The following is a 26,915-nucleotide window of genomic DNA, read 5'->3' as shown; positions in this document are numbered from 1 at the left end:
CCTCATTTTTTGGTGATAATGCTTGCTCAGAAGCAGCTGCAGTCCTGATGCAATTGTCAAGAGTTCTTCAGATGAGACAGAGATACTAAAAATGCACCCTAACATCTTTGAAAACAAAGATGGTGCACTGCATCATTAGACTCCAAAGAAAAAGTGGGTAACTGACAGCTACAGTAGGATGAGAAAGTAGCATTTTTGGCAACCTCCAACATGATTGAAAAAGTCTGTGTGTTCACCAGAAGCTCAATCCTTTTTTATTTACTATTTTTACTCTGTTATTTATAAAACATCACAGCAACATAAATATCCTACATGAAAAACTTATTGCATCCTGTTTAAAATAGTTGTTTTATTGCGTACAGGCCATATTTCCTGGACACTTAAAACCGAATTTGCTGGCCAATGTTTCCCAGTGCTCGTAGGAAGATTTATACCGGCAAGTGTAGACAAATGTACACGCACGTCTGTTAAGAGCCTGTGGTGCTCAAGCCTGGATAGCAAAGTACCTTCGCTGGGAATTTCCACTGGGATGCCGCTCTCTGGGACTCCTGACTGACTTTGCTGGATTTTGCAAAATTGTAGCATCGTGAATGGTGCAAGAAGGCTGCCCCTGGGTGTGCGATATTACATGGGTTTCCAAAGAGCCTTTCTGCTTGCTGCAGTGCTTGCTTGCCTACCTCCTGGAAACAAGCACGGGAACATTTTTTCGTGGGGGGAAAAGAACAGAGTGTTTTCAGAGACGTATCATAATTTGTCCCCTAAGGGTTCATTGAAAAATATTCTTTAGAGTAATTATCTTTCATTGGGATAAGAGAGCCTGTAGGATTTTAGATGTTGTGTGGGTACTGGAAAAATCCCAGCTAGTGAACAAACTTTCTTTTCTCTTTGTGGTAAAAGCTTATTATTCACAGCAAAGAATTCAGCCTGACAAGAAGCTCAGATCTGGCTTCCATTTTAATAGCCCTCCTCCCCTCTCCTCTCCTCCAGCAGACTTTTGTGTTTGTTGCAAAGGTTTTCATTTTACCACAAGCGTAATTCCAAGATGCAATAACATTGTTCCCTTTATTGGGTTGTTTTCAGTTGCTTAGCTGGTAATGCAGGCTGGCTCCCTTGGCCCATGCTGTGACTCACGTCAGAGGAATGCCCTGAGTTTAGCTTTGCCCAGCATGGACAGCAGCTTTCCAGCCTGGACAGGGAATTGCAAGGTGGTTTTACCCTTTGCTGCTGCATCCCTGGGAGTTGGGGTTCACCTGGCATTTGGTGGATAAGGGGCAGCTGGAGAAAAAGCCTCCAGAGCTGGAGGGACACCTGACTGGTTCCATCAGAAATAGAAATAATAATAATAATAACAATAACAATATTACTACTGCTACTACTAATAATTATAGGAAATAATAATTAATAATAGGAAAGGAGATGCTTTCATCTTGCATTTCCATGGTAGTGACCTGAACCAAGTGGGAGGAGGCAGCCTGGCTGTGATGAGCAGGACACGTGTCCCATTGCACGTGGGACAATCACCCACAGTTACTGCTTTTTCAGCCTCCCGTGTTACACAAAGCCACGTTTTCGTGGCTGTCACACTCCCTTTGTGCAGCACGGCTGCTGGTCGGCACTCGTTAATCGCAGCCAGGGAGGAATGCTGGGGAGGGAGCTGCTGTGCGGTTCCCTCTCTCGTGTCCTTGCTGATACGAGGTCTTCTCGCCTTCTGGTATTAAAACCATGGCTCCCTCTTTATCGCTGTCTGCAGACAGGGTACAGCTGTGGCCGGCAGCACCAGCCCTCCATTGCGGGTGCTGAGGACACCCCATGAGTGATGCCACGGCTTCAGCATCCTGCACCTCAGGTGTCCTGGCCAACAGAACAGGAGAGGGGAACCTGAGGTCACACACACAAACAAACAAACAAAAAAAAAAAGGTTCCTTGTGCCTCTGCAGCGTTGGAGCAGGGAGTTTGCCGTGACGATGCCGATTTCTGGGGGTTAATGAGAACAAGCAGGGGGGGAACCCCACACGGGTGTCTGCACGTTGTCCCCTCTGCCTCGCCAAGTGCATGGCTCCCCACAAGATCAGGCCCTGCCGTTAGTAAACACACACAATAAGACTTTTTTTAATTATTGTTTTCCCCCTCTCTAGTGTTTTCACTGCCAAAACTGAACTTTATGTGTAACAGATGGAGTCAGTCTGCAAACTCCGAGAGCCTGCTCATCTCCCAGGCTTGACCTTCACATGTAGAAAATGGCAGGGAATTCATACCAGTTACTTTAGCAATCTCTGGCAGCTTGATTGATTTTTAAGTGCTACAAAACATGTTTTTCATTTAAAACAGAGTTCATTAGAGTTACTGGGTTTGCTTAACATTGTGGCAATGTGTCTAAAAAGAAATCTGAAGAGAAACCCAAGAGTTTAGCTGGCATTCTGGCTCTGCCAGAGATTCCAAAAACTATGAAATTAAATAATATTCTAGCACAGAGGAAACTGCTAGACTTCAAAGCAGGACCTTATTTGAATTTGTAGTAGGGTATTGGTTGTTTTACTGAGTTTTTACAGCAGAAATGACAAATATATTCAGCTGTTGCCTTGTAAGACACATCATTGATGTAAGAAGCTATTTTCCTGACTTACAATCCCCCTATTTCCAATAATGTGACAAAATAAAAAAGGAGATGAGCAGCAATGCCTGGCAGTCCCCTCCTACCTGCCTGGGCCCTGGGTTGGCATTTGCTGCAGCAGCAAGCACTCACAGTGGCACCCAGAGTCAGTGGAAACCAGGATCTGAGCAAGCAGAATGGTGTAAGAGCCCTGAAAACTCCAAGTCTTGTGGTCACAGATTGCTCTGAAGCAAGAAGAGAAGTTTTGTATCTTGATCTCCCTGTGTTCAGCTCCTGATCTGGCAAAGAAAGGAGGACTCCTCCTTCACAGGCTCATCTTATTTCTATGTGTATCTGAGCATGTACCCAGCTTGCTACAGAAAATTAGCTGTATAAAAAGAAACAGCTAGTCGTCAGAAAACAGCTCTTGGACAACTCATTCATCTTTCCTGTCCCACTGGTCACATCCTGATCCTGAGTAGTCATGCTTTGCCTTTTGGTTTCAGCGCGGTGTTTCTAATCCTGTAATCTTCCCTCTTGGCTTCAGTTGCTGCTCTCTGAGCTGAATCCTATAAAGTGCTTTTTGGAAACGTAGGCACGTTGCTGGAAATGTATGCACACTAGTAAATTTTCTTTATCTCTCATTGCTTTATCTCTCATAGCAGCAATACTTACAAAAAACTCTGTGGCACAGATAAGGACGTGCTGCACATGAATCTGTCCTTAGCTGACACGTGGTTTTGAAGTGTTTTCTTAGCCCACTGGTAAGAGCACTTCTCATGTTTCCTTTGCATCTCCTTGTGCTTGGTCAAGAATTTATGGCAAAAAGTTGAAACATCTTTTCCAAAAATGCAAAAACTCCTATCTCCAACCAAATGCTTCAGCAGAGTCTATAAATACAACACAGATTATTTAATTGAAAAAAAAAAAAAATGAATGAATTGTTCGATCTCAGTGATTTCCTCATGGATGTAGCTCTGCAAGCTTCTTCATCCTAAGTGCAGAATTTCGTTACTTGCCTCCTGTGAATGCATGTGTGAAGGAGTGCAAACAGATGTGCATTGTGCACAGGGGTGTGCACAGCTATCTCGCTTGCAGAGCACTGGCACCAGTGCTGGGCAGCACTGCAGAGGATCTTCGTGATGCAGAATAAATAACAGAAATGCCATTTTCCCAGGGCCATGTTCTCTGGTTACTTCAGTGATCTTTTTTCATGTGCTCACTGTCCTGGGCAGGGTTATGCTTTTTCAGGCTCATCCTATCACAATCCTGAGGCTGTTTTTGTCACGTAGGTCCAGTAGCGAAGCACATGGCAGTGACCAGCAGTGCTCCTGCCTCCTTCCTTCCTCTGGCAAATCAATCCTCGCTTGTTTGTCCTGCCTCTGTCCAAATTTTGCTTTTGTGTTGCAGAGTAGATAACACAATCTTGCAAAATGTTTTCAGTTTGGGGAAAAAAAAACAGCAATGCTCCTGTCCCTTTCACGTGCAACTTTCCGTGTACAAAGTGTTGCGGTGTGGAAATCACCGCGTCTCTTGCAAGCTGCTAGGGTATATAGAGATGCTCTGAGCCCTTGAAAGAAAAGAAATAATAAACACCACCTGGAATTAGAAATGTGGTGGTCATGGCAAGGCCGCTACCTGTGGGGTTAACAATTTTTATCTGTGTTTTTCCATCTGGATGAAGGGCAGCCCCAGCACAGCCCTGTTTTCCTTGGCTGCTGCACTGTTGCAGAGCTGTGCTTCTTGCCAGTGTTCTCCCACGATCCAGCCCCATTGGTCTTTTGGGTCTGGCTGTGTTTTTAAATGGTTCTCCACTGCTGATACTTACGTGGAGCTGTGTGCGCGGGAGAGACCCGTGGAGATCTATATCCTGTCATTTAAATCATACTTTTGGAAATAATGGCACAATTGACTAAGAAAGCCACTCCCTTTTGCAACAAGACAGGCTGTCGTGATGGCTAGCACAGTGACCCACAGACGCTGGCAAAATTGTAGCTCTTGTAAAATGACTTCTGTATTTATGGCAGAGGAAAATTACCCTGCATACCTACATTAAATTAGCAGAGGTTTATTGGAAGATAACCACTGCTCAACTAGAAAAGGGTTTCAGCCCAGCTGTTAATTCCTCTGATGCGTGAATGATTTGCCTTCGAGTGATGCTTTATGGACTTTTCCTTTATTTGGATTTCTGAGTATGATGCTGCAAAAGCATCTTACTCAGAAAAAAAAAAATCATCCACACTTTCCCTGGAATTTACAGCATATTGTATAAGCCGAAAGCTGGAAATCAGTTGGGAAAACCATCAGTTGCAGGGGGATTTCAGCTCACTGGACTCTGGGGTTGGGAAGCACTGGGTGCAGCAGTTTTTCAGACACCTTCATGTGAGCATTTGCCACACAAATACTTGTCAGTGAGGGTGCTTTGCAATGCAGGCACTGCTCCCACCGTCTTCATCACAGTGCTTACTGATCCGTGCTGCTTTGCTCCTTCCAGCACTGAGAGGCTGGTGGCTGTGGGTGCTGGGAAGGGATGGCTATGTCTGAGGGCAAGGGTTTCATGCACGTGCCTGCTTTTCCACGTCTGGTGAGGGCGGGAGGTCCCTGCTGGAGGGATTTCTTTGCAGAGAGCCCTTTGATCATAACCGCTTTGTGGAGGAGCAAAACCCTGGCATTGTGTTGCATGTCTTGTGTGCCAGAGTTTCCCTCTGTCAACTGAGTTTTCTCAAGGAGAGACTTGCCTGTTTTCTTCTGCATTTTTTTTATGCCTGTGACTTCATGGGATGTGTGGGTACACGCTACTCCCTCCCTGGGAGAGCTGCTGGGAGAGACCTGCAAACCAAGACTTTGGCTTTAGTCTCCCTCCTTTCATGTTGTCTCTTATTCCCGGTTTACTTTACAAAGTGCTAGCAAAGCCAATAACCAATACTTTTTGCCAGCTGCTGCATTGCCACCCCTGGCTGATTCTGACACTTTCTGCCAGCCCTAAACTTCCATGGGTGCTGTGCCTGGAGATGGGAGGATTTGTTTCCTCCTCTCCAGGGAGGAAACACAAGCCAAAGGCCAGTCCTTGTGTAGGATGCCCAGTGGCAAGATAAATGCTGCAGCAACCTAGAAGTTGAAGCATTAAGAAGGGAACACATCACTTGCTTTGCATGGTGCCTGTTGGCAGTGAAACAGCAGAAGCAGGCTGGTATCCATCCCTGCTGGAAACATTCACAGCGAGGTTTCATTCCAGAAAAAAAAAAAAAAATTGTTTGGGTTGTTCTGTAAACGAAAACTGAGCTGTTCCATAACCTTGGGTTTGGCTGTGCCAGGGAAAGGTGCAGCGGTGAGGGGGGAGGCCTTTTCCACCCCCCGCGCTGCTGTGTGCTCTGTGGGTCAGGTATGGTCCAGGAATGCAATGGTAATCCTCCTTTGGATAGGGGAGACCATTTAGCTTGCAGGGTGACATCGGAATTATTACTCCTTTCACGGGAGAGAGATTATGGCCATGTGGTTTTCCTTTCAAATTTAGGTTTTGGTTTCCATTTACAAGCGGCTCTTGTAAACAGAGCCTCTCTGCTTCGTTTTTGCTAAAAGGCTTCTTGTCATAACACTTGGAGGGCTGCTTTATCTTCCTCCCCACCATCCCAGGTAGCTGGGCAGGCGGAGAGCAAGCTGCTCATGCTCGACAATCCCGTCTGCAGCTATGGCTTGGAAGTAAATCAAAGCAGAGCCTGTAGCCATGGGCCACCAGCATGCAGCTGATATCAATTTCTAAGGGGCTGAAACTTAGTATAAACTTGGATGAAATGTTAGCAGGCAGATGCTGGGTGCTGACCAGGTGGCGTTCAGCTGAGAGTGAGGATGGGGTGCCCAGGCTTCGCCCTGCTCTTTGGGCACCCCCTTCTGTGCTATGGGATTGCTGGCTCCAAGCAGCTCAGTGTTGGGGGAACCAGTATGAGGCAGGGAGGGAGCAGCTCCATGGTGTCACCCCAGGAGGGCTGTCCCACTTTTACAAGACAATGCCATCCGTTCCTAGGTCCTTTGGGAACACCAGGGAAAATAAAGTCAGGCAGAGCCTCGGGAGCCCTGTGTGGCCATGCAGGAGGAAGATGCCAAATTTCCATGCAGAACAAGACCTGCCTTTTCAGCATATCCTGCGTGTTCTCCCTTGCTTTCAATTCAACACCTAAATTCAACGTTGCCTTTGTTTTTATGCCTCTCACTACTCTTTCTTTGGGGACCTCATGCCAGACCACCTCTCCTCGCTTTCCTTTCCCTCTGCTGGCCTGCAGGGATGAATCCATGCAGGGGGCAGCAGACGGGACCGTCCAGCACATGCTGCTCAGTGCAGATTCGGAGCTCTCCCTCCGTGTCCAATGCACGTTAGCTCTCCCAGGCTCTGTGGACAGAGGGGTCTGGATGCATTTCCTCATCTATTTAGAAAGCCCAGCTATCTGAATGCCCTGCCGAATCCAGGGCAGGCGAGTCTCTGGGGCACCATGCATGCAGTGCAGTCCAGCATGACAGAGGTGGTTTGTTTTTCAGCCGCTCTGTTGATCCTTTTGTGTTATATAAGGGTTTTGGCCACTTCTGCCTGTTTTCGTGTGAAATGGTGCCATTCTCTCGGCTTTGCTCTCTGGATTAGATGTGCCTACATTGAAATGTGCTTGCTGAGCGAGAAGCCATCAGCGTTTCCAGAGATGATCCTCATTGCATTGCTGGCTGATGCATTTGTTCTCTCCTCCTGTGTTTCCAAGTAGCAAAGAATGTATAAGTAAATAATGATTTGGGGAGAAATCGGTAGTGGAAAAAATAGCTTGAACAAGATTTGATAAAAATGCTCTGTTTTGATTCAAACTCATGGGTTACAAGCATTTCCTGCAGGCCAGTGGGAACTGGAAAACTGTCTTTGTGGGACTTTGAAATCTTAGAAATTTCAAAAGTGAGACCATCTCTGTGATTGTTACAAAACAGCAGTCAAGTTATATCTGAGCAAGCAGCTATTTTAGGTAGTGCAACCAGCAGAACAAAACCCAGCCTTTCACTTACAGAAGGGCCGGAGCAAGAGTATAATATTTGTTAACCTGCCATTGCTTTCAGTGGGTTAATAGGTTCTCAACTTGTGGATTTTAAATCTGTAGGGGGTTGCTGTGAGCTTTTAACAAGCCATGTTAACGAGAGGAGATTAACCCCTGTTGTTAGGAGTTGAGCTAAATCTGGGGTGAAGTCATTAAACTAAACCAAAATTCTGTGCTGCTGGAAATCTCCGATGTAGTTACTCCACGAGTAACTGCCTAGCTGGCAAAATTGTTCATTGTGCTCAGATCTAAAACAGACCTGCTCCTCTCTGTCACTTATGTGAGATGCTTTCCCCTCACTGGCTGAATAACGGACCAAACCCAACAGGTGTGGGATCCCCAGCATCCCATGTTGTGGTTTTCATCTGAATCCCTGGCTCTTTCCAGGTGGGGATGCTGTGGGCATCGCTGTCACTTTTCAGGGATTAGAGCCTGAACTGGGAAAAAATATATAAAATCAAGGAATGCAATTTAGAGTTCCCCCAAAACACCTGTGCTTGGGGGTTTGGAGTCTCTTTTGTGCCTTACAGAAGCAGTCAGTCACTTCTGATTCAGAAACACTGCTTCTCTATGAGGAACTGAAATGCTTTGACTCAGGTTCTTTTCATTTTTTTTTCATTATAATCAGTCATTTCCTGAAACAGTACTATTGTTAGTTATTCCCCCATACACAGCGAAGTGTTTTTCACCAAAAAAAAAAAAGAAAAGAAAAAAGAAAAAAGAAATTCCCGAGCTCAAAGCCTGGTTGCCCTCGAGGCCGGAGGAAGAGTCACGAGGTTGACTGCGGCTGGGAGATGCGCTCGCAGATCAGCTGGGTCCAGCCTGGTGCTCCCAGGCTGCTCGGTCGGTCACGCTTAATTGCTAATTAGCTACCTCCAGCCCTTTCCCTGGGAATTATGATAATGAACATAAAGAACTGTTTATTCTAAATGAGACTTCCTGAGGGTAACAGCCTCCTCGGTGGCTGGAGAAATGGAAAGCAAGCCCGAGGAAACACCAGGGCGCTGTGTGGTTTTTGGCAACAGATGATAAACATTTCTTTGTGGAGGGAGCAGAGCATGTAATTTACTGCCCAGCTCTAACAAGAGCTGTCTTGACCATTTTGCTCTTCTTTGCCATCGCTGTCAAAACGCGACAGCTAAATCTCAGAAACTGTGCAGTGGGTATTTTTATAGGTAGCAGCATAAAACTTACCGGGCTTTATCTGTGGAAAATGCATTCATCATTTTTATAAGATCACAGCTATTCCCTGAATGCCCTCATTGCTCGTGGAGGGGCAGGCAGCCCCTGCCCATCCTTCTGCAGAGGACCACAGCCTGTCCCAGGGCAGGAGGTTTCTGTCGGACTCCCTGCTAGCTTTGCATTGCACAGGTAAAAAAAACAGTGGTCTAAAACCACTGAGCTTGCTTTTAAAACACAATCATTAGCCACTTTATATCAGTCCCCAGAAGCTTTTGCTTCCAAGACCATCATTGGACAACAACTGGTCATGGTCACCACTTAACTGCCTTTTAGTGACATCCCATGGGGAAATAGAAGTCCTGCTGTCCCTGTTCCACCCTCAAAGCCATAGGACATGGGGAATGCATCAACACAGAGCAAGGCCAAGCAGTGCCTGGGCAGAGCCGCAGGCAGTTGTCTTGCTGCCAGGCCCACACCAGAACACCCCACACTAGCTCAGGTGTCTTTGAATTAGCTGGAAGAAACACAGGGGGGAAAACACCATCCCCAAGAACTTCAAGGAGCATGGAAATGAATTTGGTGCACTGGTAATGGTGATCAATATAAAGCACTGCTGCACACAGCAGTGACCTTATAAAAGTGCAAAAGGTTCAGCACTTGCAAATTAAGAAAAGTTGGTGTTAACGCATGCATGCGTAATTGTCATTGGAATTCTGTGGTTCTCTGTTATGGTTCAGCCTTTAATTACATGATTGTAGTCTGCTTTTTTTTTTTTTTTTTTTTTTTTTTTCCTGGCCATGCTTCTGGAAAGGTTTCCTGCGTGGTCCAAAAGCAGTGAAGTTTTGGTGTTACAACATCACCCTGGTTTACAAAACATTTTAATCCATGGGGAGTGTCTCTTGGAGCTACCCAGCTGAGGGGGTGGCTGCCCTTGTCTGCAGTTCTGCAAACAGAGCATCCCTCTAGGAGCTCCCCTGAGGCTGACCTTCCTCCCTCAGGTGATGCAGTTGTGCATGGGGATGCTCTGGTTGTCTCTCTTGAGGAGGGACCTCGGCAGTGTTTCCCTACTGTGTCACACCCCATTGCAGGAGGAGGGCAGCAGGCTGTGGCTGGAGAACGTGAGCAAGAATGCAGTTTTCTGTGGGTCATTGTGATGCAGATCTCCCCCTTTCGTGTCCTTTGATTTTCCTCCCCATGCACAGCAGGGACGTGGTGACACAGAGTTGAAAAAAAAAATGGGATAACCCTACTGAATCCACATGGCAGAAGTGTCTGTCCCTCTCCTTTGAGTACAGAGGTACCTGTGCACAACCAGCCCCCCGCCACGCACAATAGTGTGGTGAACTCAGTATGAATTTCAGCTTCTTCACAGAAAATCATGTGTATGTATAACAAAGGATGCGATGGCATTGATTATCCTGCACTCACAATGTGCTGATGTGGGAGACTCCATCCCAGTCCATGCATATCTGCCCTTCCATCCCCTGACTTAGCTCAGGTTTGAAAATGAATCAGGGCTGGGGGTTGTTGTTTTGGCCAAGGTCTGCATAAAGACTTGGGATTCTGGTCCTTGCCAGGGATGCTTCATTGTCAGTCTAGTAAAAATATTTTTCTGCTCTGAAAGCTATAAAGTTGTGCTCATTTGGTAGTAAATCTAAGGACTTATATAAGTGAGAAGTCTGGGAAACCGAAGTAAGGAACTGTCAGTTTTCTTGGACATCTCCTGATGTTAAACATAGCTTCTATTTGCAGACCTCATGCTATAGTGGTTAACATCATGGAAGTAAAAACATATTATTACTACTACCAGTAATAATTAGGAGAGTGGAGAGGTCCAGAAATCCCAGTCAGAGAAAAAAGTATGTAATACTACACATTTTTAAATGAAGGTGTAGGTTTTATTTCAAGGGAAGCCACAGGGTTTTGTGCCAGAAAACACCACGGGAGTGCTCAGCAGAAGCCACAAGCTCCATGTGTAAGCAGGAAAGAGAGGGGTTGTTTCACGTTGATGGACCCCCCTGCACATGATGATTGCTGCTGAACGCCAGTGCTGTGGATTTTGCTGGATCCTTCAAAGAATGAATAGAAATGTAGGCTTGGGGTGACCTCCTGCTGTTGCTTTGTATCCCTGGAACTCAGTTAGCTTTGGTGTATCACAAAATAGTAACTGAGGGCTGCATGTTTCTCTGCTGTGCATAATACAATCTGAAAAATTCATCTGTGATGAAGTATTCTGTGTTGTAATATCCTACCTTACCTTTCATCAGATTTTTATTAGTGCAATTCAGGAGATTCATCCACAGAAGTGTCTGTGTGGGCAACAATAAAAAGCCCAAGATAAATTTATTCAGAGTTACTATCTGCAGTGATAGAGAATAGATAGTGGATTTCTGTTAGTGTTGTGATTCATTTAAATAAAAACCATATGCCTGGAGTCAGAGCCTTGGAGATAAGTCAGACATCTGGCTGAGATTCCATGTTTAGGAATGTAAATGATGCAGATGGTGAGAATGCAATACACACTGTGCCCATCAGGTTGTAACAGTGATGAACAAGCACTTCATTAGGTAGAAAGGGGGGGAAAACCCAAACGAAGAGGTGCAATTTCTTGAGGAATGTGGTGATATTCATTTCAGTTTGGAGTATGAGGCCTTCCATGTATGTGTCCGGGGGAGTCTGCTTTACACCACAAGCCAAACCTTTATTCCAAATATATTAGCGTGCCAGATATAATATAACACTTTCAAACAACTCTGCAGAATCAGATTGATATCTTAGGCTGTAAAAATGTTGAGTGCTTTGGGAATAAAATGTCTTCCTTTGAGTGCTTTGGGAATAAAAACCAACTTGTGAACAGGGTAGGAAACAGAACAAATAGTTTCTCTTACTCTTCATAAAACACTACCACCACATAAGTGTTTACTGGTGTGAACTGTGGAGTAGATCAGAGATGTCACATGGGTATCAGATGGAGATAGATAAATCGGTGGGAATTTAGCAGCAGTACCAACTGATGCAAATTGTATGTTCTGAGAGGGAGAGGGATATGAGTCTTGCAATGCTAACACCATCTTTGCTGATACTGTTTTAGCCTCAGATCTATACTTAACATTGTCTCTGAAGGGTAGCACAAACTCAGTGCTGATGTGTTCACCTGGGGTGTCACTTTTTGGAGACGTGTTTTCTAGGGAGAGCTAAGATTAACTCAGGAAAAGCCAAAGCAACTGTCACCAAGGTCACAGTGGTCAGGACAAGCCAGACAGAAAAAAGTATATTGCTACTCCCTTATCTTCTAGAATTCCTTAGCAGTCAGTCTACATTATAGTTATTAAAGTAAAATGTCTGGAAGTTCAGTAATGGTGGTCACAGCACGAAACATGTCAGAAGACCAAGAATTAATGGAAATAAATTACCCAAACTTTATCCAGTTGCTTGTTTTAGGTGAAGATTATGACACTTGTCTATCACCAGGGTTGTGATTTGTCCTGGGCAGTCTGGAAGTGTGGCATCTGCCACTGCTTGTGAGCGGGGACTCTGCCAAGGCCACAGCCATAGCTTCCATGCTGCAAAAAGCTCTTAGTGCTGTCACTCATTTCATTTGGAAAATAGATTTCAAGAGCATGAGCTATTTGATACTTCCCCCATAATTAATCTCAGATAAAGAAGTCTTTAATACAACAGTTGACCATAGGTTGTTGACAATGCAATTGAGGTGGACAAGGCCGATGAGACATGTTGTGGTGTGTGGCAGCCCGGAATGCTCCTCAAGAAATCAAGACATACCTACAGCGTGCATAGCAAGCTGGATATGTGCTCGCCTATCCATTCACCCAGTGGTGCTTGGACCTCCCGAGGAGAGGGGCGTGGCTGGAGATGTCCTATAGCCTTTATGCCAGTAACCCCAGGTTTGTTAGGTTTATTGGCAGACATCACAGTGGTGAGACCTTCACAGTGTAATGCCTCACCTGCACTCCTGGTAGTGGACAAGCAAGAAATGTAGCACTGAGTGTTATCTAGAAACAGCAGCCTGAGATGTTCAGAAAAGGGTTTTGACCACACACACTACATTTAGTCTACCAAAAAAAAGTGACCTTGTCCCAACATGCTGAAAGCCCAGGGGAGAGTGATGGGGAGGGCTGGGCTCCCACAAGCAGACACACTGGGCTGGCAGCAAGTGTGTCTTAAAGCTGACACCCAGCAGGATGCTTACCTTCATCATGGCTCACGGAAGTAAGAAGGCAGATAGAGCCAAAATCAATATCCAGAAGAAAGCAACCATTTGTGTGTGAGCTTAAAAGACCCTGCAATAGATGAAACCATTGAGTGCCACAACTGGGTTGGTATGGAGTTTAACGCACAATGATGGGTTAAATTGGTCAGTAACTCTCATCCTGATCTTGCTCTGGTTGCACATTTTTTAAAATTTATTTATTTATATTTTATTTTCCTTCTTAGTCCAAATTTTGAGCCTGTATGGATGCTTCAAACGCCAGAGTCACTCCAGTGATCTCAGCACTTTTTTGCCTGGGACTGGAATCAATCCATCAGCTCCAGCAGATTCAGCCCTGTTTTGCACTTGTTTAAGACAGAGAGGATTAGTGCAAATTAGACATGCGCCTCCAGGCATTATTATCTGAAAACATGGCAATATTTCAATGGTGTACCCAATTAGCACAAGTCTAATTACACAGTATGGCAAGACAACAACAACAACAGAAAGTTTTTTGGTTTTGCTCCAATAATACCAAAACAACAGCTAGAAGCATCACTTGCAAAGGTCTCAACAGAATACTACAATTATACAAATTGTAGGAGAAAAACAAGCTCTATTTCTTTACACGTAAATATTTATTTCTTAATGGGTGAAGTGAGACTAAAGCCTATCAAGCAATAGAAAAATATATTTTCCAGGTAAAGCACATTCCTTTGGTACCAGTTGTACTCTGGACCAAGTTCTTGTGCCTTGTTTTTACTGACTAAGGGGCTAACCCAGCTAAAGCTGCTTCTTTCTTCTCAGGCTGCACAAACTTGCCAACATCACAGAGCCTGACTGTGCAATTTTCCTTTCACAGGGAAGGTCCGTTTTAGATGAGCAATGGATTTGATATTTTTAAAGATGGGTGGGATGGGGTTGCTTGTTGTTTTCCAGCATCAAGTGTGAGAAGTTATGCAAGCTTCTTCCCAGCAGTCAGCACACTTGAGACCCCCCCATGCTTTCATCAGAAGTGATCCCCACCAGCAGAAGACATTTTCACTGGATGGCTGAAGAAAGGCCAGGTTTGGGTTTGTGACCGCCCCCCTTTGTGTCCCAAAGGTAGTTTTTTTTCACCTTCAAGTCCCCATTCCAGCAGCAAGGGCTGCCCCCTGCAGCTCCCCTCTCCCTTGGGTTCATTTCACCCGTTTGCTCTGCATGTTTTGAACAAAGTGCCTCTTGGTCCCATCTCAGGCCATCCAGGCATCACACATGGAAGCAGAGCCCATCCCCAGTTTGGGGGCAGTGGATCAGAGGGAAGGCTGCAACTAGTGCATGGTTTCGACATGGCTGCATGTTTGCAACCAGCTGAGCATGCAAACAACAAGCAGGCAGAGTGGGTGGCTGCACCCTCAGGCACCAGAGTGCAAATGGATTTGGCAGTGTTTCATCATAAAAACCTTGGGTTCAACATCAGTAGGTTATTCAGGGGTAAAATCATCTTCCAGTGTCAGGATGGGGAATGCAAGGGGAGAAGCAGCAGCTGGTGTCAATGCAGTTAAATTAGGCAAGTGGGCTCTCCACTGGGCTTGGGCTGTGGTTTGCTTGGTTAAGACACGGCGCAGTTGCTTGTACAATTAGTATGTGGCTGATGAGCAATTGACACCACGTTCAGGCTCTGTCTGGCTTGCTCTGAACAAGTTTCTGAAAACTTTGCATTTATTTTTAAAAATGGCCTCATGCCACCCACTTGCCTATGACTTAAAGAAGAGCAGGATGTGCTGTCGCCTGGAGGGCACAGCAGGTCTGGTGCGCTCCATGCTTTGGACCCTGCAGCCCCTTTGCTGGCAGGAAGAAGTGCCAGCTTGCATTCCTAAGCCTGCCATTTCTAATGGAGGAGCTAACCAAACTGCCACATCAAAAACGCTGCTTTGTGAACTTTCCATCATCTGCGGCCTGCAGATCTGAGCTCTCCAGGCGGGGAGACCAGCGCCGACCCGAGCACCGCGTCCCAGCGGCAGCCGCAGCAGATACCAAGCGTTCTCGTGACACCATATAAATAACAGCTCGCTCCAGTAATGCTTGTCTGCTTAGCAAATTGTTTCAGGATTTACTCCATCCACGCTCCCCTGCAAAAAATAACCTGCAGATGTGTGCCTCTAAAAATAATTCTTGGCGCTGGGGCCGCGGTGCAGCATCACTGCATAATTCAGCAAACTTTCATGCTGTATCCTTTTAGAAACAAATCTTTTCTGTGTGCTGGAAGCGGTTCATGGAGATGGATTCTGTCCTAACGGAGACTGCTCTGTATACATATAGTATTTTGCTATCATATCTGTGGACAATAGACATGGATCTGGCTTGTGAACATGTTATGTTAAGAATTATTTCTTTCCTTGTCCAATTCATTAAGTCTGTATACTTAATAAGCAGTTTCAGCTTTTACAAGGTCTTCTCTGGGAACAATAAAAGAGAGGGGAAAAGGAGAGAAACATCTGGATCAGTAAAACACTCTTGAAATAATATCTTTTTTAGTGTCTTTGTAGAGATTTCTAAAGGCTTACACTAAGAAGTTAATTCCATTGTTGCTATTGATGTTGAAAATATATTAGAAGCACAATTTTGACTTGGTCTTATTGCATAGATAGCGATCAGAGTTGGCCAGCTCTTTTGTTTAAAAATATTGTCATGACAAATAGCTTTGTATTTCATTCAAGATTTACTGCTCTTTTTTCAGTTTTTCTCCTTTTAAATTTTTATTGTGAAAATGGAGGGAAAGGGGTAAGAAAACAGTGAGAGGAGACCAAAGCTGCAATTGCATTGCAATTTAGTGAATCACTTCCTTCCTTCCTTCCTTCCTTCCTTCCTTCCTTCCTTCCTTCCTTCCTTCCTTCCTTCCTTCCTTCCTTCCTTCCTTTCTTCCTTCCTTCCTTCCTTCCTTCCTTCCTTCCTTCCTTCCTTCCCTCCATTTGTTTTCCAATTCCTTGATCTGTTTTAAATATATATGTTTATTAGCAGATATAACAAATATCTGCCAGTGGTACTTTTAGGTTTGGTAGCCTACAGTTTTGCACGCTTACCAGCAAACAGAGCTCAGATGCTCAGGGGCTGGAGTAGATTATGCTGGAGAGGAGCCCCTGTGAGCTGCAGAGGCTCCATGTGGAGAAAAGGGAGCTCTGGGGTGAATTTAATTGGCATGTCCAGCTACCTATTGAAGAGCTAATGAAGAGAAGACAAAGCCAGACCTTTATCAGAGGTGCACAGCTAAAGGGCATGATACAAGCACTGAGGGTGCAGCCAGGGACATTTTAAGTCAATATAAAGGGGAAAAATACACAGTGAGTGGTGAAACACTGGAAGAGAGTCCCAGAGAAGTGGGACAATCTCCATGCACAAAGACGTTCAGAGCTCATCTGGATGAGTCTCTGAGCTGCTGACTCTGCTGTCAGATACACTTGGATTTCCAAAGGGCCCTTGCAACCACAATTACGCTGTAAATCTGTTATTCCAAAAATATGTATTGTTTTGTTTGGGTTTTGTTTGTTTGTTGGTTGGTTTTGATTTGGTTTGTTGTTTGTTTGTTTGTTTTCCTATGATATCTATCTGCTGCTTATAGAATGGCTGAAGCCTTGACTTGAAAAATCCCCATGGCTGTACTGAAGCAGGGTTGTGCCCTGTGACTCCAAGCCAGAACTGGAAGGATAAAAATCCTTTAGTATAAGTGGCTGTTAAGCACTCTTGTGTGATTCATAATACATAAAATTAGATGGGTATGCTTTTTGCACTCTTATAAAGCACATCCTTTAAAGATAGGAGCCATTTAATACCCTTCATCTGTAGATGGGATAGAGAATGTTCAGGAAATGCCTTGCAACCTTTTTCTTGCATGGAAATAGCAAGGTGGTGGCTAATTACCATGATTTCCTTTTAAAAGTGTTTATTGTTGAGGATGGAAGACAGGCTTTTGGATTGCAGCCATTTGATTCGTCAGCTTTTTGGCTTTGATGAAAGCAGAGAAGTGGAACTTTATTGCCCCTTAACTTTCAGGCATTGAGATTATCAGAGGAAAAGCTCCCAGTGCAGTGCGATGGTGATACAGGCTTGGACACATCTCAGAAATCAGACTGGAGAAAATTTGCCCGTGAGGTTTTGGACCAGAACAAGTGATGCCTGGGGACCAGAGGGGTGGCATCCCACCTCAGAGCCTCTGCAACGCCATGCCTTTCCCTGCTGGATACAATACTCCTGTTGGGGGATACGTGGAGGAGTTGTTACCTCTCAGCTGTGCTTTTATCTGTTTCTGTTTTTTACCCATCTGTGGTGCTAAAAGTATCAGTGGGTGGTTTCAGAGCACCATGCCCAGCAGTGATGTGCTGTTTGTTCAGTTTTGCTTTCATCACCAGGAGGATGAGAGGGAATGACAACCAAGCGTTGGGTGAAATGTTGGGTTTGGTTCTCCTCTGCACTATGACAAAGCAAATAGTGCAAGTCAGGGACAGGCTTGTGCAATGCCGTCTTGTTCAAATGGCTCTGTCTGGGCTGGAGATGGCAAATACAAGACATCTGTCTTGCTAAGGTGACTCTTCATTTCCTTCTTTTTCCCCATGATCTGGGATGAGCCCACTCCTGCATGATGAGAGCTGTCATTTCTGTATGAGGTTTCCACACCAGCAAGGCAGAGCATCCAAACCTGGCCATCATCTTCACACCCACACTATGTTGGCATCTTCTCAATGTTGTGGGCGGCCAGCGTAGGGAGTGATGTTGGTTAACTGTGTCTTAAATCATTTTCCATGGTATCTGACTTTCCTAAAAGCTGATAGCTTTGTGTCTGGCTTTTCCCAGTTCCAGCATCTTCAAATCGCAAGATGGAATTATTTGCTCATTTTCTTTACCGAGTTGGATTTCAGAAACGATCACATATTTTCTTTGTATGATTGAAATCAAATTACTCTTTCTAAGATACATATTTTTGATGCTTCACATGAAAAGCCTGGGTTATATCTGTATTTGTCTGTGGGTACAGGCGGATGGTGTGTCTATAGGGAGAGCAGACTTCAGTCAAATCCTGAACCTACCAAAATCAGAAAGAGGCTTGCAGTGACAAATGTCATCCAGAATTGATTAAGTTTATGCCACAAGAGATTGTCTACAAATGTTCTTCATAAAAGTGATGTTATAGCCCACGCTCAGAGTTGAGCACATGCCTAAGCATCACCCTGAATCTTGGTCTATGAGCCCATTCCCCACCTGGTTCGTGTTTGTGGCAAAGCTGCCAGGGATTTCTGCAGAATCAGGATGAGGCCCTTCAGCAGCAGCTCACCCCTGAGAGAACATAGACCTGGTTACTAGCTTGTCTCCAGAGGTTGGTTGGGATTTATGTCCTGTTTGGAGACCTAGCTTTAGAAATCTTCCTCCTTGCATAGTTTCTACGATGAGCTTTTCTGTGTGTGCGTGTGTAGAAGGCGCTTGCCTTCCATTGTTTATCAAAAGGAGTTTATTAGGCATTGCTTATGCAGCGTTTTCATGATCCCGTTGATGAAAGATGCTATATAAACGAGGCTGGGTTGGACGGCACTCAGCCAGGCTGAGCGCCTGCCAGCAATTTATTGCTGTTTGACTCCAGTGACAGAGCAAGAGCCCAGCAGCCAGCCAGCACAGCTCCTGCGGCACGGCACTGGCTCTGCCTTCCTTTCTGAAGGAAATTATCTCTCTCTGTCTATCTCATGTGGATATTTGGTCAAGGAATTGGAGCTACAGAATGAAGAGCCATGGAAGCTTAAAAATCTGAGGGGCAGGACAGATGTGCTGCGATGCATCCTGTACTCTGGCTCACCTTTGTGCAGATCCATCACAGAGCGTGTGCCGTCAGTGGGGCACACTATTTATGGACCTGGAAGGAAATTTGGCCAACAGTCCTCTGGTTGAAAGTCAGAGGTGATAAATTTTTTTTTTTTTTAATAAAAAAAAGCAAAAAAGCTCTATATCTCAAGGCAATGAGTTATTGTAAAACGCAGACCCAATTTTAAATCATTTTAATCAAGGTGTAGAAAACTATGTGTTTTTATAAATTCAAACATATTAATGATGATGTACATTGTACTTGTCCAGATCATTAGATTATGCAGCAAATGCAAATAGTGCCATCTTTTTAAAAAATTATTTTTTTTTCTTCCCATCAAATTGCACACCTGTCAAACATTAATTTGGTTCTGTAAAATCTATGCCAGCTTCACCTGAGAAACCAAACAAAATCATTTTCTTGGTAGAATGCCAGAAAATAAAAGAAATTTTTAAGAAAAGGAGAAGCAAGACAAAGCTGACAGCATGTATATAAAGCTGAGTCTAAGCAGATGAGAAACGTCAAAAGTCTTTTATTTAATCATTCTGCTATTTTTGACATGCTGCGTAGCGATAAACCATATGAACATTCCCTTGCATTAGGGAACAAAAAAAAAAAAAAAAAAAAAAAAAAAAAAAAGAGAGAAATAAAAATCCAAGACAGAAGAGAAGAAATCACTACGTGATTTTGAGGATGATGTTCACATGCATTTAAAATATCCACCAAGTGGCTTTTTCAGCAGCTGTAGGGTAATTGCTCGTTGTCAGCGGTGCTGTCTGGTCTGTGCTGTGCGTTGTTCAGTGCTTAGGTCAGGGGTTTGTGGCACAGAGGTGATGGTTGAGCAACACTCGACAATGTCAGTCCATGGCCCGGGGCACAGCATTACGGCTTCCACCAAAATTTGAAGCCTTGGTCCTGTGGTTTGAAGTGGAATCCCCAATACAACCTTTTTCTTTCATTATACATTGGAAGGAAGGATTGCAGGAGACATCTCTGCAAGTCTGTGTTCTGCCCAGAAGAGCCCCAAATGCTTGGTTTATGTTGTTCCTTCCCCCTGTGGTGAGCAGAAGCTCACGAGCAATGTTCTTCTTGTGGGGCTGCCTGCAGAGTTTTTGTACCCCCCTCCCTTTCCCCTGCATCCCCAAAGTCCTAAAATAGCCTGAATATGGTGATCTCTGGGGACTGCTGATCTGCTGACACCATGGGGATGTGTTTAGAGAAGTGGTCTGCCAGCCCAGACCTTGTTTGGACACCTCCTGGCACCAAATTTACTTAGACAAAAGCACCAACCCCAGCATGATGCTCCATGATGGGGTGATGGAGGCCCAGGGGCTGCCACAAGGACATAGGATGGACCTTTTTGGTGGTTAAACTCCCCAAAGCTGTGATGTTTTGCTTTTTGTGCAGTCTCAGGTTTCATGCAGCCTCTTCAAGCTCCACTGATCCCACCCCCAGTTGTGCAGGGTTTCTTTCACCTCTTCAGGTCTTTTCTTCTCCTTGACAGAGGAACGTGCTCCATGTGTTCACACACAGCATGCTCTGCAAGGGCTGCAAATCACCCTATCACCATAAAACTTCCCATGACCATCAAAAAGATGAGATGAAACAGGACTTAGAGCAGGTGGGAGAGGAGTCTGTTAGCAACACATTACAACAAGGAGTAGGCAAAGAGCATGTCTGAGAGCATCCAAGAGCATCAGCCAGAGCCTCCCTGGGCAAGACCTGGCATGGTTCCCCAGAGCAGTTCAGTGTGTGCCAGAGAAAGATCTGGTCCCTGGCTCCTGCTCACAGCAGCGGAGCTCAGGAATTATGAATCTTATCAAAGACTTCCCAAAAGCAGTAACTGGAATAGGACTTCATTTCTGGTATCTGTCTTAATAACCAGAGCTGAGGGAAAAAAAAAAAAAAAAAAGAAAAGAAAAAAAAAAAAAAAAAAAAAAAAGCTAGATAGCAAGACTGTGGGGTTGTTTTTTCTTTCTTTCCTTCTTTCTTCCTTTTTTTTTTCTTTTCCTTTTTAAGAAAAATAAAACAGTAATATGTGAGTAAAGTTATTTGACCGAGGAAGCTGATGAGAAACGTGATTTAGACTCAGGCAATTACTGAAAATCTGACCTTTAGAAAAAACAAGTGGCTGCAGTGATTTTCTGTCAGAGCTCTGAGCTCCAGCATTGCTGGTGCAGGTGGATCTCTGGCTGTTGGGTTAGATCCTGCTTTATTCAGTTGGTTAAGAGAACTAAAGCAGTGCACATACACCTACCGTGGTCCTAGGTGCAGCTGCACCTCGTAGGCAATGCAAAACCTGCACTGTACCCTGTGTTATTCACTCACAGCTGGGACAGTGACTGGAAGGGCTAGAGCTGGCCTTGACCCTTGTGTCACACCCAGGGTGAACATAAATCATCTCTTTACAAAACCGTGAAACGGGACTAAGTCTGGAAATCATGGCAAAGTGTATGCTGAGCGAGCGTCTGCAGCGAGGCCATCCTCACTTACTCAAGATTTCGGTATGCATCCCACGGAAAGGCAAACAAAAATAAAGCGTGTTGCTTCAGTTTTACACCATCTTGCAATAAATCTGCTCTCTGTGTGTAAATTACGACAAAACTGCATGTAACTACTGAGCTACTACTGTCTAAATGCAACTGCACTGCAGATGGGCTTTGTCTGTGCGCGTTTTGGCAGATAGACCTGGCCTGCATATGAATTTCACATAGAATACAAAAAAAAAAAAAAAAGTAAAAAAAAAAAAGAAAGAAAAAAGTAAAGATTTTTTTTAAGGTACCTTCTTGGCTTGCTTGCATAGCTGACTATTTTTGGAGGTTAATTGCTGTATTTTCTATTTGCATTTTGGCTGCACTGTGTATTTCTGAAAGTCAGGATGATCAAAGAGGAACACCATGCAGACACAACAAGGAGCCATTCCGACAAAGTCTGCCGTTGTGCAATTAAACGCGGCTGAGCCACAGCCTTTGCTGACTCAGGACTTCAAGATATGGCCCCAGTTCTTCTGAGTTCACGTTATAAACTTGTGTCCGTAAAAGTCTTGTTATTTTTTTCTAGCTTTTCCCAATAGGAAATTGGATTTTTAATTAAATATGTTTGTCAGGAGAAGTGTTGGCTTTTCATGAGTTGTCCTGTCTTTGTAACTGCCAGCACTAAATGGAAATATTGTCAGACAATGAATGATGTTCTCAGGGTTCTGACAGTTGGATGCTGAATATATTCTGGATTCACTTTTCTAATGAAATATCAAACCCTCTCCTGGCACTTGCTACTCATGGTGCACACTTTTTCTCTTTTGGTTTGCGTTTTTGACACAGTTCTGCAATATGAGATGAAGATAGGAGAGGTTTTTTGCAATGACAGCTTGACTGTATTATCATTATTTTCTCATAAGAGTTAAGCAGCTCTTATGGCCCCTAAGCTGCGACTCTTCTGACATGGGTAGGTCAGAAATATCATGTCAGACAGAATGGATTTGACCTGCCTGACCACCTACTGAGCTGCTGCATCTTCCAGGGAAGACATCTCACTGTGCCTCTGCCCGAATTGCTTTTTTCTGGGTGGAGCTGCCCCAAAGGCTCCATGTCGTAAGGAAAAAGCAAGGATAATATTTTATTGTAGTAATTCACTTTCTGTCTCGGCATAGGGATTTCTGTGTCTGCTTTGCTCCTAGGAGACAAATATTTCCTAGAGTGGACTCTCCTGTTTCTGCTTTTGACATCTGTAGCAAGAGACTCCTTGATTTATTATGTTCATTTGAAGCCAGTATAAAGCATTGGGTTTTCTCTTCCCTGCCCTTCCCTTCACATCTCCCCTTCCCATTTTTTCAGTCATTACATGGCCATCATGTATCTTTTACAACATGATCATTGTGGTAAAGTTCAGGAGTTGTCCTTTCTGCTGAAATTAACAAAAACCTGTATAACACATCGTAAAGCTCCGTTCATCACCTGCCAGGTCGCTGCCACATTAGTGCTGGCAGATACAGGTTAATTCTCACTTTAATTCACTACCCTGCTATTATTTGCATTTCCAAGGCACTCCAGCTGTTGCAGGACCCAGAGACCCCCCCTGTCTATCTCCCACAGCCAAACTTTCCCAGCTTAGAGCCACCAGTGTCCTGGCTCAGACCCGGAGCTGGGCTGGGGGTGGCGGCAGCCGTACACCAGGTGGGAACAATTATGGGAAGGAGTCCCAGCCCGCGCTGCTGATAGCTCCCAGATAAGCTAACTTAATAAAGTTGTGGCTTAATGAAGCCGCATTCTTTGCATCTTGCCTTTCGTCCTGCCTGTCTGGGGCGATGCTATCGAGCAGCTACCCGGGGCTGGGGGGGCCGTGCTGGAGCATCGCTGTGTGCTGGGCACAGGGAGGGGGGACATGCAGAAAGGTCAGCTCCCCTCCCAGCCTGCAAGGCAACAGCCCACAAAAGCCTGCCATGGGGTTGTTTATTGGTATCACATGCTTGACCCTAAATCAAAAGTTGCTGGGCTGCTCTCCTCTTTCTAGCAGCTGAAGCACCCTCTTAAAAGCTGTAACAGATACATCTGCCAAAAGCTTCTTCTTTTGGAAACCAGACCCAATGTTAATGAATTGACTTAATTTCCCCACGGATCCAGATTTTAGAGGCTGAGCTTCTTGCCCAGCTGCCTATTTGTTGGTGTTTGCTGCATGCTCACACGTATAGCTGTGCAGCAACTGTTGAGCTGAAAGTTATTCAGTAGCTAAAATTATCAGTAGGGACCCCCTCCCCCCTTCCTCTCATTATATATAACGAGATCGCTGCTGTGCAACGTTGATTAGACATGTCAACCTGCAGCTGGACGTCTGAAAATGAGTATTGCTATTAAAATGCCTTTGCTAATGATCAGCTCGTGTGTCCATCATTTTGACAGATTTCTCCTCAGGAATGTGGAAAGCATGCAAGAGTCCCAGGGTTGCAAAGTAATGTTCGGGGAAACCAGTATTGGCATATTGTATTTCCTGTGCATTAACCCCAAAGTAACAGTTCCCCTGGAAAAATCATGCTGATGGCTGAAGCTTGCTGGTGAGTGTGGACCACACTAAAAGAGATCCACAACCCTGAGGTGGGAACCAAGTCTCACAGGGAATTGGTTTCTGGAGTGTGAGTCTGAGGGCAGGGCATCTGTCTTCTGTACCACTTCTTTTAGTGTGATTTAAGGCTTTCATCACTTGGAGAAATCTTCAGGTAGTTGGAGAAAATATGTCTAAATCTTCTTGCCAGTTAATCATGGAAAAATTGAACAAAATTGAAAGGGAGGCTCAAGACAAGGAAATAATTTTTCAAGGACATCTCATTCCCTATGTAACTCATGCCCACAAGATGCCATTAAGGCTACTGATTTTGGAAAGGGCTTGGACATTTGCTAGGACAGCACGATTTTTCGTTGGCTTGCCTAGAGTGAGCCCCTGTTTAAGTCTGCACTTCAGGGAGCCACGGCAATATTTTATGGCCATAGCTCAGTGTGCGGCAGGCTCCTGGGCTCTGCTGCTTTCCCAAAATCACCTGCCATCTCTCAGGTGCCTGGGGACTGATTGCATGGGGACTTTCCTCCTGCCACAGAGTACAAGGAGCCATGTGCCCGCTCTTTCAGTGTGTGTTGTAGTCAGACAAGGTGTAGCAGGGAGGTTTGAATGGGGCAAGCTGTCTGGCTACCAAAATAAAGCAGAAAGATGTAGAACCTTAATTTAGCCACAAGAAAACCAACCCAAAAGCTGGGTGATTCGAGAGGAGAGGGGTGGCTCTGTAAGGCACCTAAGGGTGAGCCCTTCCCCAGGAGCAGGCTGTGTGCTCTGAGCTTTACCTGTGCTGCCCAAGCTGCTTCAGGGATTTTCAAGGGGGCTAAGCCTTTAAATTGTATGGGAATTCCCAGGGAGAAGGAAAGAAACTGGAAATCGGGTGGAAGAAGGAAAGAAATGGTGAAAGCTGCTGTTCCCCTCTCCTTTGGATAGTTCTGGCTGGCACAGCCCCACAGCCCAGCATCTCACGGTAGGGATGCCTTCCTCTCCTCTCCCATCTCTCCTCTCAGGCTGGGCTGTGTCTGCCCCCAGAAAGCAGCTACGAGCAAGCCGTTATCAGCCTCCCCTCTTCTGCAGACAGGAGGAGATGAATGTGCACTTGGAAAGCCTTCGGCGTGGCTTGCAGTGTATGAACAGCCTCCCCGATGCACCTTTGAACCCATTCCTCCTGCATTTGTTTGTCTTGCAGATAAAACTTCACAGCAGTGTTTGGAGAAAAGTCTAATGAGGGACCACTGTTTGCATAACAAAGCGAGGCTTCCTCTTCAGATGTTCAACCTTCATTAGGCATAATTTATATTCCAGCTAATCTTTGGAAGTGGATAAAATATGGAGCCAAAGTTTGTTTTTACATAGTTTGGAGTAATGCATTGTTTGTTTTAAGTGGTCAGTTGCAACTGACAGTTGATTTATGTTCAGCATAATGATGATTTGTGATTGCTGCAGATTGTCGCAGGGAGTGTTGTGTCATTGACTGCCATGGCTTTAGCACTCTTCTACGTCAGTTATTGAGTTAAAAGATAAGACTGAATGGGTGGTTTCTCAGTATTGCAGATATTTCAGCACAAATCACACAAAACAGTGAATTTGTAAAAAATGTGTTTGTATTTTTTTCCTCCAAAACTCACGTTAACTTGAGCCCCTGCAGTGGTTAGCTCTCAGGGTGATAGGGGACACTGCAGCCTTGCTGCAGTGTGCTGCCTAGAAAGCAAACAGACTGATATGTCTGAATACCTACAGGTCATTACAGGCCAGTGTGTAAAAAGTGAATTAATTTCTCAGCACTTCAACTTTGTTCATAACACAGGCACATAAAAAAAGTCTGGTCCTATTGAATCTTCATTACGGTTTTTGAATATTCACTTACACTTCACCTGTACAAGATACCCTCTTTCACTCCAAATGAAATACCCAATATATTTCACTTATCACCTTCCAGGTTTATTAAAAATGAGAAATGACTGATAACATTTATCTTGTGTGAACTCCTAGCTGAGGCTTTCCCCTTTCTGCAAGTTTACATTGCAATGACGGATGTTTGAAAACACCCTTCAGCATATCATGAAAATTATGATCTGGCTTGTGTATGAAGACAGGGCCAAGGTACACTGCACCCTTTCAACACATGGAAACAGGGTTTTCAAAAGTCTGTGGTCCTCTGTCTGGTTCCCTGAGCAGAGTTGCAGAGCTATCAGATGGCTCATTAATTGAGTGGTGGCTTCCCATGTTATGTTCTTTAATGCTGAGACACCTCCAACTGCAAAGCTTGGGATCCTGAGCTGGTTTCGTTCATCTCATCTATAACAGTAGTCTATCCTTGACTGTTTTTAAAGGCAGCACCAGCCTTCAAAGAACACATTTATTTATTCATTTATTTATTTTATTGTTTTTCAGGAAAAAATGCTGTAAGGGTTATAAGTTTGTTCTTGGACAGTGCATCCCTGAAGGTATGTGATTTCACTGTTCTTACCCTTTGCATCCCTGTGCATTTGTCTTTCCCTGTCTGCCCTGTTCTCTGCACTGCTGGTTTGGAAGAGCATCCTGATAAAACCACAGGCTGGGCTGTACCTCGTGTATCAGTGGGGGGACTGCTTCCAAGAAATGGTTGGGAAAATAAAAAGAATCAGCGTCTTCCAAAAGTTTCGCTTAGCATGCCAAGCCTTGATCCTCCCCTGAGTACATGTGGCCGCACAGATCTTGTAACATGACCTGGTGCAAGCACAGGGCTACAGGCTGCTCTTGGCTGTGCACGCAGCGGCTGTCCATGCATCCAGAAGCACACGCTCCCTGGCTACCCCATGGTCTGGCACAGCTGATTTTTGGCTTGGAAGCGCACAGGGTGACTAGGTGGGTCAGTCCTGCCTTTGGTTACCTGTTTCCTGAAGATACCAGCAAGGGGAGAGCATTGCCATAGGGCATCTCTCTTCCAGCTCCTCTCCTGGTCGTGGGCACAGCCTTCTTGTCAGCAGGGGCACAGGGAGGCCAGCAATTACTTGGGGTAGTTCA

At 44.9% G+C, this 26,915-nt stretch overlaps 1 protein-coding gene across 1 annotated transcript in view; it reads left to right on the top strand.

The window, feature by feature from the left end:
- Positions 1–26,915, top strand: part of CCBE1 (collagen and calcium binding EGF domains 1) — a 92,682-nt gene that overhangs the window by 45,023 nt on the left and 20,744 nt on the right. Inside the window, exon 3 of the mRNA XM_032206077.1 lies at positions 26,304–26,356. Within this exon, the coding sequence (XP_032061968.1) occupies positions 26,304–26,356 (53 nt within the window). The remainder of the gene's footprint in view (positions 1–26,303; positions 26,357–26,915) is intronic.

Source organism: Aythya fuligula, chromosome Z (assembly GCF_009819795.1).
Source record: "Aythya fuligula isolate bAytFul2 chromosome Z, bAytFul2.pri, whole genome shotgun sequence".
In the NCBI taxonomy this organism is placed as follows: Eukaryota; Metazoa; Chordata; class Aves; order Anseriformes; family Anatidae; genus Aythya; species Aythya fuligula.
This window is presented reverse-complemented; position numbering and strand designations above follow the sequence as displayed.